Source organism: Gymnogyps californianus, chromosome 3 (genome assembly GCF_018139145.2).
Source record: "Gymnogyps californianus isolate 813 chromosome 3, ASM1813914v2, whole genome shotgun sequence".
In the NCBI taxonomy this organism is placed as follows: Eukaryota; Metazoa; Chordata; class Aves; order Accipitriformes; family Cathartidae; genus Gymnogyps; species Gymnogyps californianus.
Window position 1 is genome coordinate 127,683,189 of NC_059473.1, and position 26,969 is coordinate 127,710,157.

The window sequence follows — 26,969 nt, forward strand, 5'->3', positions numbered from 1 at the left end:
TTTTACAGAACAAAAGGCAAGAATGTATGAAAGAAAATAATGATGGTTGGGAACCTTGAAAGAGACTAGATTTTAATATCTTATCTGATGAAAGCATCGATACATAAAAACAATTGGTCCAGAAGTCTGTAGAAGGAACTTTAGCAGCAGCGAATCTGGCTGTCTTGTACAAAAACAAGATGTAACTCATACTAGTAAGAAATGGCAGCAGTAGGTGAAATGGAAGGAACACTTTTAAAAAGTGTGCTTATCTAAATCTGTTTGTAGGAGGTTTGATTAATACAACTATGGAGTTATGCCTAGACATGACCCAAAAGAATAAAAGACGTGAAGAGTGAAGGAGATATTTACATTTCTTGTTCAGCATACTCAGAATCCAAATCAAAGAAAGATGAAATTAAGAGGCTAAAGGTTGTCTAAAGGTGAAGCAAAGACAAAAGATGGAAATCAAGGACAAAAAAGGAGAAATTTGAGGGATTTCAGTAAACCATAAGGCAATCATAAGGAGCATTTATGTTCCTGTAGTCTAAAGTAATATTTCTGGCTCTAGCTCCAGAAACTTACTTCTGTGCCTTTTTAACCATTTGCTACTTTTTTAAGCAACACAGTATTTTAAATGGACTAAAAAATTCAGGGATATATAAAATACTACTACAGACTGGGTTGTCTCCTATGAACTGAGCATGGAAGAGGGATCTTTTGAGAGAGGTCTCTTGCATATTTTTTGTTTTATTCTTTTTTTAACTTTTGCAAGTCTTGTGTGTTAATTTTATGAAAATTGAAAATTAGTCTTTCTTAATTTTAAAAAATATGTACCTTAGTTTTGGATTTGGGACTGTATTGCTAGTTAAATGACAGACAAAGAAATCCATCAGTTGGTGAGGTCGGGGAATCTGAAGTGTGTTTTTCATGTCAGTCTTCAGTAGGACTCTTCTGTCTTCATTAGCCGGGTGACCAGTACTGCTGGTAAAGGGGCAAAGCTGAACCTGATAAAAAGATGACGAACATCCAGCAAAGGAAATGAATTTGAAGGTGTCTATTCTGGATTGCTTACTTGTTCAAAAAAGATGCGGTTCAGTACAGAAAATTGCAAAGTTCTTGGGTGGGAGTAAGCAGCCGCAAAGTTTCATGAAGGATGCATGGCTGGGGAGCAGTTCTGCAGAAGACAGTTTGGGGAATGCGGTTGCTTATGAACTGAACATGCATCAGGAATGTCAGACTGTTGTGAAAACACTGTATTGGCGTCTAGAAAGGAAGACGTGACTGCAAAATGCGCATCGTAACTCTTTCCTTCTCCTCAGCACTGGTGCAGCTTCAGCTGGAATAGCATGACCGACTTGTGTGTTTACTCAACAATAATTTCTTGAGTGAAGACCCAAAGACTCCTGCTGACCAGATCTGCAGAGATTAGCTGGTACTCTGGTACAATAAAAAAAGACATCTCTTTTTCCTGGGTTTTCAATCCAGCCAGATCTAGTTCAGTCTTGTATGGTGTATTTTCAGAGCTTTGGAGCCCTAAGACCCAGAATAAGCATTAATAATAAGTATTTTCATAGGGTTCTTTTTCCTGAAATTCTGAAGTGCCTTTGATAATTTTTTGATACTATAAATCACATAGTGTAGTAATTTTTTTAATATATATATAAATATATATATTACTATAGTGATTATATATATATGTAAGTTCAGGTAGAAACCTTTTTTTGAAAGAGGTTTTGCTGCATGAACACACTGTTTGTTGGGGCCTGTTTGAGGGGAAAAATAACTTCAAACACTTTCCAAATCTTTCCTTCTGGGCTATTTCAATTTTGTTTTTATTAAATAGGCTTAAACACTGATTCATTTAGTTACGTACACGCAGTGGAACTGAAAATCAAATTGTTCATTTTGAAAGCGTGTAGATTAGTCATTGTTCATTCTGTTTGTTTATTTTTTTGTTTAGTCTGCTAAACATAAGCAGTCTCTGTCATCTATAAATTTCAGGTAAAATGTTAAAATAGCCGCGTTACCCTAAAGGCTTATCCACTAGGGTATATAAGTTTTGATGGCTTATTATCAACTGTAGTTGAGTTAGAATGCTCTTCCTGCTATAAATAGTGGAATGTTTGTTATTTATAACCACCCTTAACATGGTGTCTTTGGAGTATGTATCAACAAACCAAACAAATGTTTAGTTGTTTCTATAGTGATAATATCTATGGTTTCCATTGGGAAGTCATTATACTGGGTACTAATATAATCTAAAACAAAAGACAGACCCTTTTATCTACCGAGTTAAAGTCTAGCAATACTGTAAGTAGCTGTTAATAAGATTTTGCTCTCAAAATGACATCTCTTATGTTTCTGGTTCATTTAATTTCCCATTTAGACTACCTTAAAGTTATTAAAAATTTTTGAACATGTTTTTATTCAGACCCCCAGAAACAAGCCGAAAGGGAACACGGTATTAAATAGCGTGCTCTGCATCCCTGTCACGCTGCTGTCTATGTGTGGACTTCCACCGCCGCATGGGCTCCTATTTTCAAATGACGTGAAAAAACCTGTTACAAGGCAGCATTTTCCAGCAGAGGGCACGCCGCCCTCACGCACAGGCACGGGCAGGCCTGGACATCTGGGGTGACCTGTACCTTCTCTGCTGAGAGCTGGAGGCAGACTGGGTGCTTTGGCTTCCTTCTCGCAATACCATCTCCCTATATGCGTTATACTCGCTTCACTTACCCTGTTGGCTTCTTTCTACTTAATCCACTTGGCTGCTCAGCACAATTCCTCTGCTGGGAGAAGAGGGAAAGTTCTCTGTGCACTGACTTTGAAATTTTTTTTTTGCTTGCTTACCCATTTGCAGTATAGAAGAAGGATGGATGTGCTGCCGTACTTCATGTTTGCATCCTGTGTAGTTTATGATATTACAAGTGATATCAGTAAAATGAGGCAGGTATTGGAGGGGAGGGGGGGAAAGAGAGAGAGAAACAGATCACTTCAAAACCTCAATTTTCAAACAAGTGTTCTTGCCAACCAAGTTTCAATTCAATTTTTATTACCTACAGATTTGTAAGCCCATCATAACCATTGTTTACTAGACCCTTTTGGTAGAGGTGGATGTGATTTATAAATAGAAAATTAGAAAAAGGTATAAAGACAACTTTTGTAATGTAGTTTGTAGTTTCCAGCTTTTTAATTCCATGATGGAAGTAGTATTTTTTTTAACAGACGTAGCCTTTGATAGGAAGGCAGGTGGACAGAAACAGGATCATAGAATCATAGAATGGTTTGGGTTGGAAGGGACCTTCAAGATCGTCTAGTTCCACTAGACCAGGTTGCTCAAAGCCTCGTCCAGCCTGGCCTTGAACACTGCCAGGGATGGGGCATCCACAGCCTCTCTGGGCAACCTGTGCCAGTGCCTCACCACCCTCACAGTGAAGAATAGGATAGGATCTATAAACCATTCTGAAATGAAAAGGATCTGGCAACACACAATACAGATGCAATGGGTTTTCAAAGATATGGAACATCACAGTTGCGTTTTACTGATAATTTCTCACGTCTTTTGCACATATAACACAATTTTTCAGTGGTATCTGTCAATAACATATTGGTTTTCCCAGCAGAAAGTGGTCAGTCCATTTGCATTTGATGCACATACCTCAGGCATGTTTGTTTGTGCAGATCTAGGCAACTCCAAGGGTAATGCTTGTCCGGATGCAGGCGCAACTCAGTTTTGTCTAAACTTGGTTAAGAACGTACACACTCAGCACTTGCCATGTTTTTGTGGGAGGTCCCTTCGTAGTATTTTCCTGATCTCCCAGGATAGCGAGCTGAATCCCCGCTATCAGAAAGCATCTGCAGAGCCGTGTTTCCAGCTGCGAGCAGTGTCCATGTCTCGCTGGCCGAGCAGAGCCAGACCCTGCACAGTGCAGCTACGTGCTGACATCTGCCTTCTGGGTCTCTGGGAGAAATTAGTTGAATAATTGTGCTCGTACTTAAAATGACTTTTATTTATAGGCTAGTTGCACACTTACGCAGGCATCACTACCTAAGTTATATTTTGTTCATGCTTTATTTATAACTAAGTTAGATAAAAACATGATTGTTTGTTAAATAAAAATGTAGAATCCAGGACAGTCCTTGACTGATGTATCGATGATACGTTTACTGAAATAACCGAACCCCGAGTGTTTGGTTTGCATTTGATTCTAACTGAGGATGAGTGCCATAGGGAGAGTGATTCAATGGTTAATAGGAAAGGTATTTTAACCTTACCTTGTGGCTATACAAGTGGAATGTGAAATTACCTGAGGAGTGTACAGTGCAGAGCCAGGGTCTCCTTCAACTTTTTACGTTACAGAAGAGAACAAACATTCCAGCCTCTAAGAAGTATTTATTTTACTTTTTTTGAGCTTTCTCTGGAACCTGGAGAAGCCAGATGTGCTTGCTGGTAGGTAGACACTGTTTCGGATCATGAAAACAGTGTCTGACTGCTGCTACTTCTGAACTTCAGTAGCACGGCTGAGGAATGCCGTTTTGCAGCTTACCACTGCAGCAGCTGCAGGAAGCGTGCATACCACCCAGTGCTGTGCCTGGAGAAAGATGACTTTTATAATATTCACCTGATCCGTTCTGACCTCCATTTCTTGTTCAGTTGAAAAATGTATTAAAATGCATCATCTGGAAAGTGGTGGTGGAAGTGATGTTATAGAAACAGTTGTGGATATCTGGATTCATACGTAATTCAGTAGTCCGCCTTTGACTCTGAACTTCAGAGGTGTTTCAGAAGACAGGAAACCCAAAAATGTATATCCCAAATAACCAGCTCAAAAGGAAGGGGAGCCACTGGGTGTCTAGTAACTGCATAGTGCATTGTAACTGTTTAGAAGATTCATTGATTCCTTAAACACTTACGGTAACTGGTGGCAAACATTTCTCACAAGTTTTATTATTCTACGCATGATGAAAAAGCAGCAGAAACTGTTTCTTTTGAATATGTATTGATAGACTTGGGAAAAAGGTAAATATCCTCCACTGATAGGTCTAGATACATAGAAGGCTGAGTTTGCTGAAGAAGGGATCTCAGAAAGGCTGTAAAATTTTAGAAGATTTGTTGTGCTGAAAAGCAGGAGTTCCACAAGAAGCGCTGCAGTTGTTCCTTGCTGATGCACTCAAAACTGCAAAGCGCTACTGGCATATTGCTAGAGCCAAACTGACACCTGCATCCCGTGCACCTTTTGGAATAATGCGGAGAAGAAACCTTTCATGAATGCTTTGGCAACTAGATGATCAGTAAAAGGGGAAAGAAAGTTGCTATATAACTTAACATTTTGGAGGAAAACCAGAAACATGAATACCTCGGTCCAGGAAGGTTGCTGAAATGTTATGTCCAGATAAAGAGCACATATTTCGTTTATGTGCCTGACTTTTTTTGGATCATCAACCACGCTTACCATCAGACTGATATAATGGCCACAGCGATGCAAATCCCGCTGAGTCATGTACCGTGCCCATTTAGGAAGTAAAACAAAATGGATTGCCTGACAGCCATTCCCAGGAGAGCGTGTGGATGAAGCTGAAGGTAGAGCAGCGCGTTGTTGGCTGGTTTCTACAGTTACGCTTCTGTAGCAGAAGGAAATGTTAAGTGGTTGAAAGCCTCTGACAATAAAGGCACACCAGACTGTTTTCCCATCTAAAGCTGAAGATAAATAAGACCATAAATTGGACGCTAGGATGTGTGAAACCTTTTTCAAAGTCTGAAATTCTTTATTAGTTTTAACTACTTATTTGGAGTTGAAATTTATTGATAGCGGGGATTTTGCAGTAGTACATCCAAGTTCCAAACTGACTGAGATCCTGTTGTGACAAAAGTTACAGATACTTCACAAAACATAGTCTGCCCCCAGCTATTTACAAATATAGATTGAAGTCAAGAAGAAACAAGATGAACAGCTGCGGGGGAAGAAGATGGTAAAAATACAGTAGTGCTAGTGATGGGCAAGTGGATGGTGTTATCTGGGGAGGTTCGCAGTGGTGGTGTCCGTGATGGGGAAGGGGATCGTGTTGTTTGTGGGTTTGCAGTGGTGGTGGTGGATGAGAGGGTTATGTTACTCGGGGGCTTTCTGTTTGTGTTTTCTGCTTTTTTGAAGGGGAGAGTATCCCATCTTTGCAGAACGCAAAGGTGCCTACAGGCAATATCAAACAGGCAGGAGGTCAGGATTGGCGACAATGATGAGAAAGAGGTGGTTTTTATTAGCAATTTCTAAAGTAGAGCTCAGCTAATTGAAAGGAAAAATAGCTATTTCTCAGGGAAACGAGATAGATACCCATAAGAGGTACCCTTGCCTGTGAAGTAGCATGCTCATTGAGCCTGCTGTGGTCTTTTCGCTGTCAGCTGCACTGGGAAGCATTATCAAAAAGTTGGGATCAATGGAAATTATCTTTCCCCTATAATTTTCGGAAAGTGAAGCTGCAGTAGTGGCTCAATTGTACGGCATTCTAGACAGCTCTGCATTTGTTTGACAAAATAAATGGTGGGGTAGCACAATAGGATATAGTGTTTGTTACCACAATGGAAAAAAACCTTTAAAATAGCCAAAAAATACTGCAAAGAGGAGGTCACAGAAAAGGCACACTGAGAATAGATGGTCTGTGCAGAAACCAAAAGATAACAGGGTAAAGAGTAAAGTAGGAAATACTCTAAAAGGAGAAGTAGTGGAGAACAAATTGAGAGAGAAATAAATGTGGAAATTTTCAACATGTAGAAGAATTAATTTAGGAAAAATAGAATTTTACTTTTGGTATCATCACATTTATGTGCATAATTTAAATTTTACTGTGGACTTAGTAAGAAGTAATATAAAGATTGGATTGTATTTTTCATAGGATTTCAAAATAATTAAAGGCTGATGATTATCTGTAGAACCTTTCATAGTGAGAGTGCCATGCACTTCAACACTGCTTGCAAGGATCATCCATTGATTGCAATCTACCAGGTTTTCTCAACACATTAAAAAAAAAAAAAAAAAGAAAAAAACCCATCAGCTTACCATCGGTAAGTCTTTTTAGCACTTACTATTTAGTGAATTAGTAAGCTTAAGTGCTTCTGAACATGCTGTTTTACAGAGCTCCCTGTAGGAGACTGGCCTGAAGCAGTTAATTATCTTGACATCCTTCCTACTGAAGCCCTTCTTGGTGAGAGGAGATAAAAATCTTACACCCATCACAAGATTTTTGCAGTGGTACATTGATAGGGCCAAGACTTTCTGTCTGCAAAAGCCAAAGATAATGTACAGGGAAGATCAGGTGCCCATTTCACCTGGTATCTGAAGGTGGTTAGATGGCTTGCTCTCCATGCATTCTGCTGCTTCACAGGTTGGATCTGTGGGCTGATGAATAAAAGTTCCAGAGTCTGAAAGGAATTAGGCTGCAACATATTGAATAATTGATTTAATTTGTGAAACAGTGTGGTCTTAATATGGTAGACAGGCCAGAGTATGCGTTGTAAAGCAGTGTTAGGTGCTGATGTAGGCATGTGACTGGAATTTGGCTGTAGCTACCGCTTGAATCTTCTCTGACGTGTACTCCAGGGAAGAATATGATCATGAGTAATTCTGTTTTTCCCAAGACTACATTCATCATGAATTCAGAGGCAGCCTCCATTCATGGTTTTTAGAGCGCTCAGTTAACATTGACTTTTGAGTTGTAAGGTAATTGAAGGAGGATAATAAATCTTCAGTTAAGAACCAGCTATCCTGATATATTCTCACAGGCGTCCAACTCATCTTTCTTTTCTAATTTGAAAGGGATTTTTCTCTTTTTTCATTGCTTTCCAATTGATGTTAGTATTTTATTTTGTACTTAAAATGCATCCCAATCTACTACAAACCATGCAAATCCATAGAGGGAACAACTTCCTCATGCATAGGTTCTGCACTCAAAAAAGCCTTTATTGCCTGTTTTATATTGCTAAAGCCAAGAGGCCCAGAGTTGAAGATTCTCACTGGTTTACTAATTACTAATTGTTTATTTTATTGTTAGTAAATATTGGTAATTGTTACTAATTGCTAGTTACTAATTTATATTAACTGTAACTGTATGTGTAAGTCCTGCCCTGGGTAGCCTTGCGTCCTATTTAAATCAGTGTTAATCTGAATTTTAATTTGAATGTGCCTTGAGAATTGGTCCTAATTCTGCTTTGGAATGTCTTACAGGAGTAGTAAAAAAATTACATAGGAGTAATTAGCCACAAGGTTACACATACGTGGACTGTTAGTGAGTTAGATCAGAAAAACAGAACTGCCAGGTTACTTCTGAGCTCTCATAAGAGCATTGTCTGGCCTCCCACATCACTGGTGTGAGTTCGGTGGATGTAATAACATTTTAAGATTTAATTTTGTGAGTCAACATTGGACTTAAAACTCATTTTAAGCGCATGACTCAGGCCAGCTATCCATTCTTGTGTGTTTGGCAGCACTTGTCACCAGCCTTTCAGTCTTCCTTAGATGATCCCAGGATAGTTGCTCCTGTGAGATTAGTTAGCACAACCAAGTGAATTTGTGAAAGAAAATAAAGAAACTGGTCGTTCCTATCTGTCTTAACACTATGTTTCATCTTGGCTTTGCCCATAATGAACAAAAAATTTGAAAGTTGTCTTTCAAAAACGATTGCCTTTGCAAAGGACAGAGGGAGGGGGCATAGCGCCAACTTTCTATTGATTCCAATAGACGGGAAATGAAAGCGATGCTGGCAGTTGGTAAGTCTGTGCATGCAGGTTATTTACCTGCTCGTGCACCGGGTCCTATGTTCTTCCCCTGCCCTCCCCTCAAAAATACAATGCCTATGTTCAGAAGATGTTGTGAGTAAGTATTAAGAAATCCCTTAATTGGATATGATTGCCCCTTGATTTAATTCCTGATAGAAATACCAGACGATTGGTTTATTTCTTCATCTTACATCCTTTTGTTAAACTACTTTCATTTTTCGATATTATAGCACAGAAAAAACCACACAAAACTTGTTCACCTGCGTAGTGTCTGTACTAATTTCTCAGATATGATATAATGTAACTGCATATTTCTGAATATTCTAGTACTATGCTTTTTTTTTTACACTTCTCTGTTATCTGATTGCACATACTACCCTGCTCTTCGTAATAGTAAACTCATTTTTGTCATTCTTTTCAAAAACAGAAATCACCTGCAAAGAAGCTGAGCCATGCAATTAGTAAATCACTTGGTTGCGTACCAAGTAGAGAACCACCTCGTCCTGTATTTCCTGAGCAGCCAGAAAAGCCACTTGATCTTGCACATATAGTGTGAGTATCTATTTAATCTACTTTTCACTTAATCAGTGATACAAAGCAAGGTATTTGTGGCTGTATGTGACTTTGGAATAGGCTAGCAGAAAGGAGCCCTTAGATTAGAATTATAAAGTTGCAATGCTGTAATTGTTAAAAGTGTTTCTCTGAAAAACTATTTGAAACATATTGTTTTGTTAAGAATATCTTGTTAACAAGAAAAGAGATACAGAATATGTTTATGTGCAGTTAGACTAAGGCCTGACTGTATATTCTACTTGCATCTATTTGCATTTCAAAGTACTAATCAATCTTACCTTTTGCACATCACCATGTTGGATCAGACTCTATTTTCTCATTTATTGTAGATTAAAATTATATAAACAAAACAATGTTAAACATATTTACTTGCAAGTTAATGTTGCCTAATATTAGCAGTAGCGGGGTTTAGCTTATTGCTGCTGCCTGGGAGCATTGGCTTTACATTCTTATTTGTCTCACTGAGAGGTTTGCTGTGTTTTTCTGCTCAATGGCATTATTGTTACCCTTTCATTCTGACCTTATTGTCGAACCGATGGAATGATTTTAATGAAATACCGTTGTACTGGTGTTGGTTTGAACAGATTTGAAATCAGTCTGCTTCCCCAATTTGCCAGTTTTCACATCAAAACTAAAACCTGAGACAAAAAAAAACCAAACAAATTCTGTTACTGTGTATGTATAATAAACTAAGCCTCCAAATAGATCTGTTCTAATGTCCTACAGAGTCTTGAGAAAAAGCCTCAGTCTTTTCATATATCTAAACTTAAGCACGTGCTATAGAGAAGAGTGAGGAGAGAGGAGCAAAGCAAAGGGATTTAATTTATGTAAAATGGAGGACTCCCATTTTCATGAGTATTGAGTAATTTGCAGTTCTGAGAGTAAGTGGAGTTGATGCTCTTCTGGTTTTCTTTCGATGTCATAAATACCAGACTCCTCTTGAACTGTTTCTCTGTCACAATTTCTGAATGGAGAACGAAGGTATTCAAATCTGAATGTCTTATAACCTCTGACAGCTCAATATTAGGATGTGCTGCTTTGGCCTTTCCTAATGCCATATGATTTTGATTGACTGGCTCTTCTATACGCTCCTTTTAACAGTTGTGGCAGTCATTAAGAAAAAGCTGGAGGCTAGCTTGTCAAAATATTGGAAAGGTGAGAATTATAAAGCTTATCGTAGTGTGGTAAAACACTCGTGTGGCTTTCTTTTGTGAAAAGCATAGAAGATCCATAACTTGACATGGAAGAGTAGTTGCAATGCTAGACTCCTTAACAACATAGTTTTGAGCTTTACCAATTTCTGCTTAGCTGTGTGATTTGTTTTTTCCAGTTCTTGCATCACTCAATATTTTCCAACTTCTATAATGCTTGCTTTAGTCCTGTGCAGTGAGGGGAGTTGATCTGATTTAATGCAATATAATTGTTCTGATTTTCTCTGTGAAATTGCACTCAAATTTAAAAAAAAAAAAAAGTCTGTTATGCTACTGTTCAATTCGGAGCTGAAGTCTGTGTTCTCCTAAATGAATGGCTTATCAGACCTACAAGGACAAGGTTGGACATTGTCTACAGAATTAGCTCCATGCCTTGGCCGGGAGGTGTTGTGGAGCTTGTCACTTAGCTTTAAATCTGGATTTTCTGTAGCAAGGGTGCTGCTCAGCCTCACAGAGAACGATTTCGTGTTTAAAATCTTATCAGATCATGAATCCGTTCACATTTTTCTTTTTAGATTTTTCTTTGTGCTGCTTCCATGTTGAAACACACTAACATTCACAAGAGAAAATTAGTAGTTTACAATGTCATACTTCTATAAAAAATAAAAGAATATGTAATTGCGTAAGTACAGTGTATGAAAATAATTCCGGCAATGCTATTGTGACTGCCTGCGTGAAGGAAGGCTGCAGAAACTGATCCCAAAACTACGAGCCCAAGTTTTACTTCTGACACAGATTACCAAGTTTGATGAATTACTTCTTTGGCTAGGACTCATTAATTTGTTAACGGATCAAACAAGTTTCAGTCCTCAGCTAGACAAGGAGTGGTAAAGGCAAAAGTGGGTGGCTTACTTTTGTGTTTTGTATTTTAATACATTGAAGGTGCTGGTAGAGAAGTGCCTCCAAGCTTGCTTTTTGCTTCCAATCAGTAGCAGACCATACCTCGGCTTACAAACACGGGAGTGCCTTTTTCCTGAGCCCGGAGGCAGTTGCATGCTGCAGCAGCAGTGGAAGCCAGCTGGGGAGATGCTTGCTGTGAGAAAATGGGCAGGAGGGTGCTCCGGGCGGTCTGGGGAGCCTGGCAGGAGTGCGTGGCCCTGGGGACATGCGGGTGGGGGTACGGCACGACACCTTCTGCAGTGACTGGGACTGCTGCCCAGACACTCTTGGCAGCAGCAAGACAACTCGGAGACATCTGCTCTGTGCTGCCAGCTTTAATTAAAAAAAAAAAAAAAAAAAAAAAAAAAAGTGTGCCCTAAGAAGTCAAAGTATTGGGAAATACTGCCTAATACTGCAAGGACGACAGCGGGAACAACAGATAATGGTCTGGTGTAAAAATAATGTAAGTAGGTGATTTATATCAAACACTATATCATATGAGAATAAAATTAACATAGGACAAAAAAGACCTACTGGGTTTTTTATATAAGTGATGTAAGACCTTTGGCATTTTCTGTATAAGTGATACCACTGAAATAAAAAAATAGAAAATTAAAAAAAAAGGCACACAAAAAAAACCCCCACAGTTTTTAAGTGTGAAAAGTGACATAGCCAGCGGAGATTCTTTGATAGAACTCAACTTATAAAAAGGAATTGCTCAGGGCCACAATGAGTCATTATTTAGGCATCAGTGATCATGACTTGATTGCATTTGTTTCATGTCAACAAGGTGCACATCAGTGTCTAACAAATGCGTTAGAGGAGACTGTGTCGCAAAGCTAAAATCAACTTCAGCTGAGTAAATAATGTGACCGTAAAAATATTAATAACTAGGAACAGTTTAAGAATACTTGGCCAAATGTTCGAGGGAAAACCAGGCTTGGAAGGGAAGAAAAACAGCTATACTTGTCAAGGGAAGGAGAAAAGACAAAAATTGGTAGCAAAGAATGTAAACTAATGGTTTAAAAGTTATTGGAGAATAGTTTTCAGGTTGTGGTTTGGCAGGGGGGCAGCAGTCGTGCAATATGCTGATGGTGAGATACTTACCTTCCAGAGATAATCCAAGAGGATGTTGAATTACACTGTCTACGTTTTCAGTCCAAACTGCATTTTGAAAGAATTTCTTGATTTGGATACTTACTGCTGATTGTTGATATGTCTTGGAGCATTGGAAAGTTCCCAGAACATGGAAAGAAATCTCATAGGATCTCACTGCTTTTTTCAAGGGCGGGGGGCGGGCGGGGAATGAAGTCAAACAGGGCAATCTCTGACATGTTATGTTTACCAACATGACTTTGATGGTGAATAACATAATTGAGCAGTAGATAAGCTGTTTTGATGATCAGTAAATAAAAAGGTAACTCATGCCAATCAAGCATAGGTTTTTGGCAATTCGGTGTAGTCAGACTCAGTTTGTATCTTTTTTTATGAGATTAATTTTGATAAATAAAGTGGTATTGCTGGCATAATGCATTTATTACGAGCATTGAATAATTTAGAAAACAATAATCAATACAGCACATATACAGCAGATTGGAAAAAAAAAATTGTTTAGCTTGTTGTCCTCAATATAACTGCAAAAAGAAGGTTGCTGAACAGGGTGTGTTTTCAAGCAGAGTCCTGCAGAGATCAAGCCTAGCTTCTGTGCTATTAACATTCATTTTCATGACCAGGAGGAAAACGTATAAAATCACTACTGATAGGCTAGATAGGCAAATGAGAAAAATATTGGAGAAGATTAAAAGGACAGTATGCTGGGCAGAATGACTCAAAAAAAATTTTTGGAGGTCATGCACATTCACGGCTGAATGTGCATTTTCAGGGCGCTTTTGTAACCAAGGATGCTAACAGGATGTGAGAGTGCAAACAGGAGAGTTTACCCGTTGTGCGTGGTGGTGGCAGGATCCTTGTCAGAAAACTCTGTAGTTGACAGCACCCACAGTCAAGACAAGTGTTGAAAGACCAAAGGGTTTGAGAAGGTCAATGAAAATGATTAAAGGACTGGAAATAGATATGGGAAGATGCATAGCTTTACATCCAAAGACTCAAGTAATGTAAGTATAACACACAGAGGTTAAGGAATGATTTGATATTTCTAAAAATATCTATCCTAGGGAAATTAAATATAATCCCAGGGAGCTTTAGCAGATAGGCTTAACGAAAGACACAGATCAGAAGTTGAAGCTAGACAAATTCAGAATAAAAGTAAGAAATATGTTTTTAATAGTGAATGTAAGTAAATAATTGTTCGAATAGATTACCAAAATCAAAAGTGGTGGTGGAATTTCCACCGCGGAAACTTTAAAACCAAGAGGAGAGTATATTTAAATCAAACAAGAATTCCAGTCAGTCTTATGTTCTCTGTTTGACAGAAGCTCAATTATTACAGTGTTTCCTTATAGTTTTATGAGATATGAAAAATGCATACAAAAATTTTAATGTAGTCTCAGAGTCAGGAATTTTACAGAATCCACTGCTAGAGCACCATGCATATGTTCCATAAAGCAGTTATGGATTTGCTTTACTTACATTTCCAAAAATAAGTGAGTGTTTCTGAAACTACCTCTACCTCTCCTTACCTGCATTCCTGCAGCCGTGCTGGGTCAGTAATGTAAAAAATGGAAATTCTGCTATTTCCTGCTATTTCAGTGCATTCTGCTTCTCTTCCCCTTATCTCTCTCCCTGCATCCTCCCCCAGATTGTAAGCTGTGTCTAGGTGGGAGTTTTCTGGCTGCTATAGAGTAATTCTGCGTGAATCATACTCTTTTTTTTTTTTAGGTGTCGGTTTTCTGAATACGATTGCTGGAACCCACAGGTTCCAAAGGCTCCCCCTTTTTTAAGGAATTACAGTCTATATGATGGAAAAAAATAATAGGCATTAAAAAACTCTTTTTAGTTTATGTTTGATAAAGCAGAGCTGGTATTTGACATGGATCACTTTTCCTGGGAGAAATCATGTAAAGTTTTCCTTCACTGCGGTGTTATTTCAGGTTATAACATGATCATTTTCCCCTGGCTCTGGACCCGTCAAATGCAAACCCCTCCCATTAATGCCGTTACTTTAAAATGTTATCTGAGATGGATCCTTTCAGTGACACAACCCTGTTGCACAGGACATGAAAAATTACCGTTCTTAACCGAAATAACTACGCCGGCAAAAGCTCCCACTACCAGTATCGTCCCGCAGTAAACATTACAGCGCTTAGGTGTTCTTGTGCTGCTGCTGAACACAGTGATTCTTGGTGGCGCGGCTGCTGCTGCGGTGACAGATGGGCTGCGTCACGCTCAGCTATGGCAAGTGATGCTGCTGCCCCGAGCCGCTCCTCTCTCCTCGCTGCGAGAAACCAGCGTCTTCATGGGAGAGGCGGCAGAATGTGGCATGTGTCACAGCCATCCCTCTTCACAGCTCGGGGGAGCTCAGCGTGACGCTAGTGAAGGTGGATTTGTGCTAATGAGTTATGCCATGGTCGGTGACAGCTGAAGAGGAAACGTACGTCCCACTCCGGTGGCTCACAGAAAGGGAGTCTGTCTGCTACGAGTCTCTCCAGGTGACAAATATGTGAGGCCACGGAGAGATAAAGGACTATGGATTACTTCAAATCAACTTTCTTACGTTAGAGGACTGGAGATGCTTCTTTAAGCCTTCAGCAGATAAGTGAAAAGGGATGAGGAGCTGTTTGTAGGGATTCACAAAGTGTTCAAGCTCCTGCTGGCAGGGCTGACAAAAAATAAAGTTAGGGGCCATATCGTGCTTATGTTAATGTGCTTTCCTTGCGGTCAGCCAAGGCCAATATCGTAAGGGAGTAATAATCTCTGATGTACAGAAGGTGCCCCCTCAGAAGGGAAGCTGAGGGCACGTGGGTTTTGTGGATGGCCCCAGCTCAGCTGGCAAGCCGCGTAGCTACGAACTGCTGCAAACCGCAGCAGGCTGCTGAGGCTGTGGATCCGTGGCTGGTTCCCTTGCGCGAGCCTTCCCCATCCCCGGCTGATTTCGCAGTGCTGACCTGGGGCTCAGGGGTTTGCGGCTGTCGGGGCAGCGCCGTCGCAAGCCTGCCTCTAGGTTCCCATCAGCGAGTCTTGGACGTGGATGCTGCGTCAGGGCTGGCTCAGCCCTTCAGAGAGCTGTCTGGTAATGGGAGAACGTGTAATGGTGTCGGTCATGTTTACTAACGTTTACTGATATTGCTATTATTTACTTCAATTCAGTGAAGAGGGGGGAAAATACTCTGCTCTGTATGCATAGAAGATGATGCGGCTGACACATGCTAGCCAGCATATATATCATATATATTGCATACAGTGCAATGTAGCCATGCCCTGGCTGTTAAGAAAGTACAATTTCTCTTTTTGATGGAAGAGCGGTGTAGCAGTGGGGTCTAAAGGGGGAAAACTGCCTACAGACTGGCTTCTTGTTCTTCCCTGTTCTGTTATTTTATTTACATGTCACGTTAAGTTAGAATTTGAATTAGATCCTGTTTCTAGCAACATGACACTTCATAGATGTACCTGAGTTAAAAAGACCAAGACAATAGGTTTAACTCTTTGAGAAAGGCAGAAATTGCTGAATTTAAAATGGAGCATAGTTCTGCATTGCCTGCGTCCCATAAGAAATCACAATGACCTTTTTGTTCTCTGCCAGCAGTGGTATGACCGCTTTGGGAAGAGATTTGGAGTTGACACTGAATATATTTTTTCCCAGAAATTTTGCAATGATAATGTGTAAAAGGTTTGCCTTTGCACATTAAAATAAATTTTGTAAGATCCTTGTGAAGAGTTATGGTAAGAATACCAGTTCGCAGGTTACAAATGTGTTTCTGGACCATCAGATATATGTGGCCAGAAGTTTTATCTTGTTTTACAATTCAAAAACTATTTATTGACTGTTCCCTTCTTTTGCCTACGAACCCTTTCTGAGGCAGCAATGACTTGGGTCTTTTTCATTGCCTTGGCTCAAAACCCTGGAGGGAGCAATGACCTGTCAAAAATCATATCCCTTTATCTACTGAAAAATATGTGGATTACAGTGAAAACCAAAAACTGATATGCTTACAAAACTGCCTGTTTCTTAGCCCAGGCTGCCTGTTGCCTCTGCAGTGGTTAACAGTGGGGCTATAAGACATCACTAGCTAATTTAGTGAGTCTGCTTTTGGTGGAAATCGTTTCTTCTTCTTGCAGTTGCCAGAAAGCTCTGAGGTTTAGAAGTGCCGAGACACCTCATTGTCTGAGGTACGGTACACCCGAGGTGCTCACGTGCCTCGAAGGAGATGCTCTTGTGAGCTGCCTGAGTGCTCTTTCCCCAGGAGAGAGAAGGGAGAGGAACGTACATGGGGGATGCTGGCCACTGGATCTCGAGTATCGTGGCCCCCTGTCCCTGGGTATCATGCGGAGGCGGCTACCGTGTGATCTTTGGCCATCAAGTTTAATGTCTTAACTTGCGCATTACTCTGCATCTGTTCCTCCTTCTAAACTGCATTGTTTTAAATATCTCAAAAAACAATACTCCTAGCAAGAAAAATAATGTTGTGTTGAATTTTGATTAACTGTACATAACTGCTGGACATGCCCATTGCAATAAATTATAGAGTGACACAAAATGCTTGGCTATTGTTTCCTGCAAGGAAACCCCCAGGAGCCCAACCCCACTCTATTTTATAATAAATTTTATATATGACAGTTGTGATTACTTAGGGTTTCCAGCCCCTCTTAGACACATCAATCCAGCCTCACTCAGTGACTGGACTTAAGTGAGAGTCACAGTCCTCAATGGAGGACTACAGGTAAAGGGAATCCAGTGGATTTCGTGTATTTGGATTTTCAAAAAACCTTTGAAAGGATAATTTGTCAAAGGCTGTGCAAGAAAAGAAGTTACCATGGGATTGGAAAAAAGGTCTTTTGATGTACTGAAAAGTGTTAAAGGTTAGGGAAGCAAAAGGTAGAGGTTAATGGTCAATTTTGGGGGTGGAGGAGGGCCGGTACTGGGGTCCATAAGCCGATCCTGAAGGCACTAGGCGGGCATGTCCCCTCTGATGTTGCCGGTACAGCAGGGCTGGTGTTTTCTGGAGCAGAGTTTTGTGAAATGTTACAGACCGCTTTGCTGCTGAAACCACCTCGCTCTGGATCACAGCAGAGACTGATCTGATCAGGAATATTTTTATACTCCTTCATCCTTGATGTGAGGCTTGTCCGTCCGACTGTTGAACGTTAGTGAAAACTGCAAACAAATCACAGGTTTTCTTCCAGTTAGGGAAGTTTTCTGGAAAACCTTCTTGTAAAAGCTTTGTGGCCTCCAAAACCTTCAAGAAAACATAGATCCTTTCTCTTAGAAGCGGGGGTTGCTGATCCAAATCGGCTTCTTAAATGTATTAAATAAAATCTAGATGAACACAAAGGAAAGGAAGGAGAAATATGCTTAGGTTGCCAGCATTTATTGCAAACATACATCAAAGATGACTTTTTATAGAAGTTAAGGTCAGAAAACATTAAATCAGCTGGTCTAACCTCCTGTATCTCATTGATCATTAAATGTTACCACCTTCCTTCTCTACTGAGCCCAGTAATTTGTATTTGGGAAAGGTTACCCTCCATAAAGGCACTCACTCTTGATCTCCAGAGGTTATAAATGCCCAGTTTCTCGAATGGTAGTTTGTTTGAATGGATAGTCTTCCTCCCTGTTTAATATTTGTGGTTTATTTCCATTTTTTTTCTCTTAAACTATGTTCTGTTTCCAGCCCTTGTTTTGTTTTTATTTTTCTACCTAAACACTAATACATTTCCATATATATATGTTCAAGGATCAGATTAGCTCTGCTTCCAGCCAGTTGCCTTCACTGTCCACTGTGGTCTATAATCCTTTTTTGTAGTCACTGCTTTTGGAAATAGAGTGCTGTTCTCTGAATCTACTCTGCATTTTTGTGTCCTAGATGTATAATTTTACATTTGGCCTTATTTAAATACAGTATAATATTAAAACAAAGTATTAAAATACAGTTTGTCAAGGCTCATTTTCTGTGTACTTTGAACCCATAATTAAAAGTCTCAAATCTTTTACAGTAGCTGTAAACACCCACTAAGATCATTTAATTTCAAAGATTATAAACTGACAGATGTTTTTGAGATCTAACAGTCCTTAATCCATTTAAAAAGACTTTGTTGATATTATGTAGTTAATATTTTCGCTTTTGTAGCAGTAAGCCACAAACTTTATGGCAAATTCCAGCACGTGTGGTTAGCGGGTACCGCAGCAGTGGTGTGCAGCGCTTCGGATGGGCAACAGAGCACGGGTAAAAGGTGGTTCGTAAAGCGGGAGGCTCAGGGTGAGCGGCAAAATCGATGTCCGAACCCTCAAGTTGCACTAGGGAGCTGTCGAAGCCCCCGGCGTTGAGCGAAGCAGCCGGAGCTTGCTCTGATCGACAGCAGCCTCCCAAGCGCTGCCTCTGCCGCCTGGGGTGTCTGAAGCGGTGCCCTTGCCGCGGCGGGTGCACGGCCGCACCGGGCGGCTCGGCAAATGCTGCTCCGGGAGACGGCCACGGCTGTGAGATAACAGCTGTCCGTGCTATAGCGTTTTTTGGGGTTTAGGACATTTTTCCCTTAGAAAAGGAAGTTGAAAGCGTGCCCGCCCTCCCTGTAATGCTCCAGCCCCTTAGCTTAGCCATGGTGCTGCTCTGGGCCGTGCCAACTGGAGGAGGCTGGGCCGGCTCCAGCGTGGCGGTGGCTGGGACGGAGTGCCAGGGAAAAGTCCCACGCGCTTTCCGCAAGTGTCTTGTGGGGATGGGGAGCGAGGAGGGAGGGCGAGGGCAGGGCTGAGGGAGCACCCGCTCACCCGTCAGAGCTCCTCAGAATCTCATCCCATCAGGCATGGGGTGTGAGGGCAGCATTTTTGGGGGTGCAGTAGCACCCCGCATCAGATAGATTCAGACTGGATATAAGGAAGAAATTGTTTACAATGCGGGTGGTGAGACACTGGCACAGGCTGCCCAGAGAGGTGGGAGGTGCCCCATCCCTGGAAACATTCCAGGTCAGGTTGGACGGGGCTCTGAGCAACCTGATCGAGTTGAAGATGTCCCTGCTCATGGCAGGGGGGTTGGACTAGATGGCCTTTGGAGGTCCCTTCCCACCCAAACCTTCTGTGATTCTGTGATCCCTCAGTGCCACTCTGGGCAGCAGCAGGAAAGGACAGAGACAAGTTCCTCCTTGGCCAGGGTGGGGAGGGCGAGGAGATTCCTCTTGAGCAGGGTTCAGTGTCCTGAACCTGCAGCATGTAAATTATTGAGAGACAGTTCCCTTTGATTACCAGGAACAGGAGAGAGAACAACCTGATACCTTTCTGTGCCTAATGGATGAGAAAAAGATAAACTGGATAACTGAGAGAATTTTCTCTCTCCTCTGAGGTGGGAGTAATGTGAAAAAAGGAGAGCACTAAGACCTCGAGGTGTGCGAGTGCTTTCCTCCCCCGTTGGTACAGGTTGTAATCAGGAACAGCCAAGAGAAACTTGCTTTCTGCACTGGGAGCTCGGAGGTTTTCTCGTTGCACCGGTGTGTGTCTGTGTGTGTATGCACACACACGCATAGGTACGTCTGCATGAGGGGTGTGTGTACAAATTTACAGGTATATGTTGCCCACTTTCTTTTTTCCCTCTGAACTTTTGTACTGGAAGCAATTCCAGTCCCCATCCTTCATGGCCACCATTTCCACTGGTATGCACAATTAATAGCAACAGCCAGCCAGCCTCCCACGGAGCAAGGAGTTGTGTGGTTATGCCCATCAGGTTGAAGAGCTCCAAGTTCTCCTGCCGCGGCCAAGCACGCTTTCCACCAGCCTGGTGTGCAAACACCAGCACGGCACCGCCTGCTTGAGAGAGAGATTAGAGAGCTCTGCTGCGGAGGTCCCGCGTGCGCCCGCCTGCGCTGAGCTCAGCGCGTGTCTTTCCACGCTTGCACTGATGCCACCATGATCTGAAGAAGGTTGAAGGAGGTGATGTGAGGCACTGAAAAGCGCGTCTTAGTTATCGTCGTTGGTTAGATGCTCACGCACAGTTGTGAGGTCTCGGCATCCTGTTGTTTTTATCTTTTTGCATTTTTTCGAAAAATTGCTCTATTTTCCTAAGAGCTGCATAAGCACTTGGTATGAATTTATTTTGCTGGAATACGATGGCTTATTTTTAACTTTCATGTTCATTCTGTCATTGCTGAGGAATGGTGTCTGCTTCTGTCATGTTATAGGCATTTTTTACCAAAATTACATAAATATACATTTTAAAAATGTAAATATGTTTAACAGAAGACAGATGACATCTTTTTTTATAAAAGGGTTATAAAGTTAAACGTGTTTGAAATGCATATTTTCCTTGATTTTGGTATTCTGTTAGGTTTTGCATTTCAATACAACACCTGCTACATTGCATTTTCCTTCGTTTCCCAGTAAAGGAGGCATGTTTCTGTATTTTCTGTAGTCGTCTTGATCATTGCTTCTTCAGAATTACAATGTTTTTAGGTATCTCCACACTGGTGGTTTGATTTGACTGATACCCCATGAACATTTTCTTAATAGTCTTAGGCTGAAATGCATTCCCAGCGTGTGTAGCAGGTTGGACTCCGGACTACGGAGGAGCTGCCTCATGTGCAAGGGATCTGTATCTCATGCCGGGAGAGGGATTCTTGCTGGATTTACATGCTTTTCTTGAGAGCGAGCTATTCTTGGAGGACAGGGCAATTTCCTGATGTTTGGTTCATAAATCGCTGCCCTGCTTTACACAGGCGACGTGTTCGTCTGGATTAACACGCAGCAGCTCTCCACCAAATTTTGTAACAGCCTTCAGTCCCGGGGACCGGCATCCCTCGCAGCCCAATGGCCCTCTAAAGGCTATTGACATTTACTGTGCCCTTTTTTTTTTCCTGAAGCATTTTGGCCACTGTTATAATTGACAAGTTCAGAGTAGAAAGGCTTGGATGCTATGCTTGTTTTGACTGCAGCTGTCCTTATTCTCCATGACAGAACAACATTTTTCTTTATTTTGCATTTTTTTGTTTGTTTGTTTCCGTGGTAGGCTGCGAGTACGTACATTTTTTTTGCTGGCTGAGAGAAAGCTCTTCTTGATTTCAGGCTGGTAGAAGGCTGTTATGAAAATTAATAGAAACCTCCAAGTGGTGGGATTATAATTCTGGTTTTTTATTTTGAGTTCTTTTTTATTCACATGGTACACCAATCTTGTAATGATCGTTTTACAGTATTAGTAAGCAGCTCTCACCTGGTCCTTGACAATGCGATATTATGACGGTACTATGTTATGTCATCAAGTTATGGGATATTGCCAATACTTATTTAATAATAATTTAACATAATACTTGTATTCACAGCCATGGTTCTGGAAATAATGCTATTGTTCTGGGACAGAATATGGAGCATTAGTTATAATTCCTTTTATACTTGAAGGAGGAGCTGAGACTTTTTTTTAATGCTTAAGCTATTGATGCTGAAGCCAAACAAATTTCAGTTAAGAATCTACTTTTTATGATCAAGATAATAATGGAATAAGCAACCAAGGGAAGTTGTTGTGACTTTTTCTTTTTGATGCCTTACATCTGAACTTGTTGAAATCAGGCTTTAGACAAAACTAAATAACTTGCCTCAATGCTGGAGTAAGTGGGTGAAATTTAAATTTTTTTGTTGTTTTTTTATATGCAGGAGGTCAGATTACATGGTGGAATAATCTCTATTATACTTACAATTTATGAATCATATTAATTTTTCTTTTAGTTCAAAATGTACAGGAGTTTGCATTTTAGTGTGTCTGTATTGGTTAGATCTGTGCTTATATTCTAGTCGGTCTTTATTTCTGTTCCTTCCTCTCTGCTGCTCTTTCCCTCGGTGCTTCCTTCCTTCATTTTAAATTTCCGTAGCTCCGCAGTGTTGCAGAGAACACGATGTCGGTGGCTCTTCTGTACCCCTTTATCTACGGGCAGTAGCAGATCAGTTACTAATGCTGCAAGTATTAAAGTCTTAGATTTACTGATGTTGCTGAAGCCTGGGATCCTGTTGAAATAGCAAGCAGTCTGATCCACTGAAGACTTTAAAATCACAAATGTCTATATGGCAAATAACTAGGGACCTAGAATTTTACAAAGGAGAGAAACTGTTCTGTACTCTCTTTAATCCACGTGGGACGTGCCATAGCTGGCTGCGAGCAGCCTCGTTAGAGAGCCACAACAATATTCTTCCTCTGAAAGCCAGCGTTTTAATCTCAGTGTGGCATTTCCTTTGTTTGTTATGTTTATGTTTCTCTTGATGAATATTGTATTTTGAAGAGTAAGCTTTGCACTTTTATATTAATTAATCCAAGGGGAAGAATGTAGTGAAATATAAAGTGTTGTTCGTTTGTTAAAAAACTTTACATATGCGTCAGTGTGCTGCTTCTGGCTGACAGGGCAGTGGGCATGTCTGTCCCTTCACCTCCAAACAGATCGAAATGGGTTAGACTTAAAAAAAAAATTTTTTTTAAAAAATCCTCAGTCCTTTTGTAGCTGGACACTTCATCCTTGACTGCCTTATCCAACCTAAAAATGTTTTGTCGGATAACATACCTTGTGCCCAGGAGATGCTGGGTCACGTGGCGGCTCCGTTTCCTTAGAGACGGCGCCGTGCCGCGCATCGGGATGCCGTGCATCGGGATGCCAGCTCGGTGGAGGACCGGAGAGGCGTTCGCCACGACCACAAAGGTTTGCTGGGTCTGCATTCCTCGCCGTTTTGCTGCTTTAGCGTGAAAACGTTAGCCAGGTCTTTGCATGCTGTCGGGATACAGGAGCGCATTGTTAAGGCAGAGTTAACTTCTCTGAACGCTATTTAAAATGTAACCCTGGGTTTTTTTGTGGTGGTTTGTGGGGAGCTGTTACGGACTGGCGAGAGGGGTGCCAGCGAGGAGTGGCAGCGTGACCGTGCTGTCAGGTTTTATTTGTTTCTGGCTGTTGTAAACAGATCGTAGGAACAGCTCGGAGAGGGGACGCGGCATGGGATGTCTTATTGCACAGCCTGGAACGGGTAACTTGCCGAATGCTTCGTTTCCATCTTTCCTGTTAGTCATTTTTGAACAGGGCAAGAACAAAGTCATTATGAAGTAATCTCACTTGGTGCCTTGTTTACAGTAAGAATTATTATTAATAGATCATTCATACCCATGTGACATTTTAGTGGAAAACAGCAGAATTCACCATGACATTTTGTCATGGTAAGTAATATGCGTATTGCAAATTACTGGAAATAAATAGGCATAATAACGAACTCATATTTGTGTCAGCGTCTCTGAGCAGTTACTGCTGTTTCATTTACATGCCAGAGAGAGCAGCCAGCTGAAGAATGCTCTTTAATGTTTTTGTTAGAGACATTGCATACAAATAAATTGACTGTTATATAAAAAAACAGTGAAGACTTCATTTTGAGATTGCTCAGAAACAATACATTATATATATTTTCACTAGGCGTTATGATAGTGCTCAGGGATTTATTTTCCTCAGTACTCATCTTTTTGTAAAATCTCAAATATCTGTATATATTTTCAGGTTTGTGGTTGGTTTTTAACTTCTTAGCATGTTTCATTTGTTTCTGATCATCTTAACAGAAGCATACACCTTAAACTATTTTTTAAATTACTACAAACCCTGTAAAATTAAAATAGTCTGTTCGTCATTCCTGCTGCTAATATAACCTAAATTTGCAGTTTTCCAGAGGACAGAGCAAAAAGATGAAATCCTTAAGTCCCCTCACCCGGGTGCATGGGAATGCAAAGCCGGGCTGAATGACAGGAGGTTGTTATCCCAGCTTTAGTAATGAGCCAGGTAGTGAAACGTTATCGTATCCAAACACGTTTAAAATGTTTCCCTTTGGCAAATATTTAGGCTGCTATTTTTAGATTATACATTTTTAACCTAAATTGCTGTTGGATTGTATGTTGTTAATTATTTTTCTGCCTTCCTTTGCATCAAGATAGCTTTTGGCTGGTTTACTACTAAGTGGCATTAGGAAAATTAGTCACAGTTAAACAGATGTAAAAGCTCCATAAAGGCATGTAGAAAACTTAGCTCAAAATTTTAAAGGGAAGCAGAGACCACATTTCTCATTCCTAGTCCACAAATAAAAAAACCACTCTTGAATAGTATAACAACAGGAATTGGCTATTTTCTACTGTAATAACAAATAACAAAGAGAACAGAGGAGTAATTAATCTGTAATATATACATGCACATTTTCTTGAAAGTTGCTCACATGGTTTGCACCGGAATGGGGTGGTGAGATCCAATTTAATACTGCAGTTGTTATGTTCCCTTTTTATAGGAAAAAAAATGTTGTCTCAGCATACCCATGGATGTATTTGCCCTTGGTGCTCTCATTGGAGAAGTGTTAGCAGCTATTTTTAAACAATTCCTAATTTTTTCTTATAAATACACTGTCAGAAAGTAGTACGTTACAATGAGGAACTGCTGACAGTCATCTTGTGCTTGGAATTTTACAAAAGTTTGTGCAGAGTAAGTGCACTTCCTGAAACTGCAGTCCTAGACAGTACTTTAACTACAATGCAATAATTCTTTAGAAATAGTTAAACAATACTATAATCTGGATAGCTTAAGGAACAGGTAAAGGGCTACAGGGAATTCTACATCTGGTTCTCTGCCATTCGGGGACAGCCACAAATGCGTTTCCATTCTCAAGTTTGTTTCATCAGCGCAATGAATTGATTTGTGTCTCCTGTAAATTCAGGTTACCCCTATTCGGGTTTTTTTTGTTCCCTGTTCAGAAAAGAAACAGTAAGTAGCAGGAACTGAGGTCTCTCTTCTCTACTGAAAGTGCACTTTGACTTTAAGCAGACTTTCTTTTTTATCTAACAGTAGAAATAACGGGTAACAATTTCCCACTTTTTGCTGGAGTTTTCTGGTATTTTATTGGGGGATCTTAAAGGTAACATCAAAGCCTAAGACTTGAACCTGACTCGCTGCTGTCCCTGACTCCCCAGTGAGATAAAATAAGCCCTTGAATAGAACAGAGGTGAGGTAAGAAGTGATATAAATTTTTCGTTGCCCTGTGGCCGTGTCTACACTTGTCTGGGAGCTGTGCACGAAGCCGGTGCAGCTCTGCCTTGAACGCAGCTCTGTAAAGTCTTGGCACCTGGGCTGGGGCTGCTCCTGAGGACGTGGTTTCATGAACCGGTTCACCTGTGGCAAAGCCAAGCCAACTGATTTTTTGAAAAGCTGCATCGTGTAATCCCCAAGTGCAATTTAACTCTGTTTCAACAGCGGCAAATTTCCTTTGGATGAATTGGAGCTGAATTTGTCGCGCTTTTAAATGTCTGTTTTCCAGCGCAGAGTCTGTTTGTTTCTGATGTTTCCTATGCACGACCTGCTCATTTCCATGAAGATAACACAGCGTTGTGTACTCTAAGTCTGTGCCTTCAGCTTTGTTGCTCCATTCATGTATTCGTAGCTTCCAGTGCCGGCACAGCTGTATCTATTCACTTCAACAAAAATAAGTGTTTATAGGCTTTTACTCCTGTTAGTTTGACGCAGCCATTATTTTTGCAGAAGAGTGAGTCATATTCTGTTGTGGCTCATGCAACGCTAACAGCACAGCAGTTGCACACACTCGCTGGAGCAAACAGTTGTGCCACTGGCACTAAAAGTAGAATTGGTCTCTGTGCAAGAGCACAGATCGGACAAAACAGATGCTTCGGTTCCAAGTCCTACCCGCCTGTGCGACAGAATGCCCTTTTTATTTGAAATTGAAGAAATCTAACCTGAAATAGTTTCAGAATAGAAATAGAACTCCAACAATTCAACTCTCATTAAAATTTTCTCATTGTAGCAGCATATTTTAATTATCAGGGTTTCCTGATGGAGAGTAGAGTAAGACTTTTAAACTTTCTGTAAAGGGGGAGGAGGTAGTTTCTTGTTTCTTAATCCAAACTCCTACCCAAGATTAAAAAAACCACAAAACCTACTAAGGAAAGATTTAATATATTTCTGGTTTGTGCATAGTACTCTAAAAAAAAAAATATTTAATACCATCAAATATTCTCCTACAAAAGTAGCCAGAAACCCTCATCTGTTTTCTAGGTGTAAGTAGCGTGCCAGCTCAGTTTTCAGCCTACAGCTGGAGTGCAGTCAGCGTTTTGAAATATTGCCTCCTAAGTCCTCCTGCCAAGAGAAATCAGAAACCTTGGGTTTGATCCTCGAGTCCAGCCGAGCCACGCACGGTGCAGGATCCAAAGTCAGCTGCCCAAGGGGTGAATCTTCTGGCTGCTTGGCGTTGGCCAGAGTTGCTCTGTGAGAGTTCTGTGGGGTGACAAAGGCTGCTGCAAGCGTGACTGCAGACCTGGCAGTGAGGTTTTGATGTATAGATGGTGAAAAGGAAAGAAAAGCGCAAAAGACAAAGAACGAGCCCTTCTTAAAATACAGTGATTTTATTTCTGAGGTCTGTTTTGCATGCTCTGCAGCATCTTCCCACTGCATTGTTCAAACCT

The 26,969-nt window shown here is 40.8% G+C and overlaps 1 protein-coding gene across 1 annotated transcript in view; it reads left to right on the forward strand.

The window, feature by feature from the left end:
* DTNB (dystrobrevin beta) overlaps positions 1–26,969 on the forward strand; it is a 159,533-nt gene that overhangs the window by 63,225 nt on the left and 69,339 nt on the right. Inside the window, exon 12 of the mRNA XM_050893627.1 lies at positions 9,174–9,298. Within this exon, the coding sequence (XP_050749584.1) occupies positions 9,174–9,298 (125 nt within the window). The remainder of the gene's footprint in view (positions 1–9,173; positions 9,299–26,969) is intronic.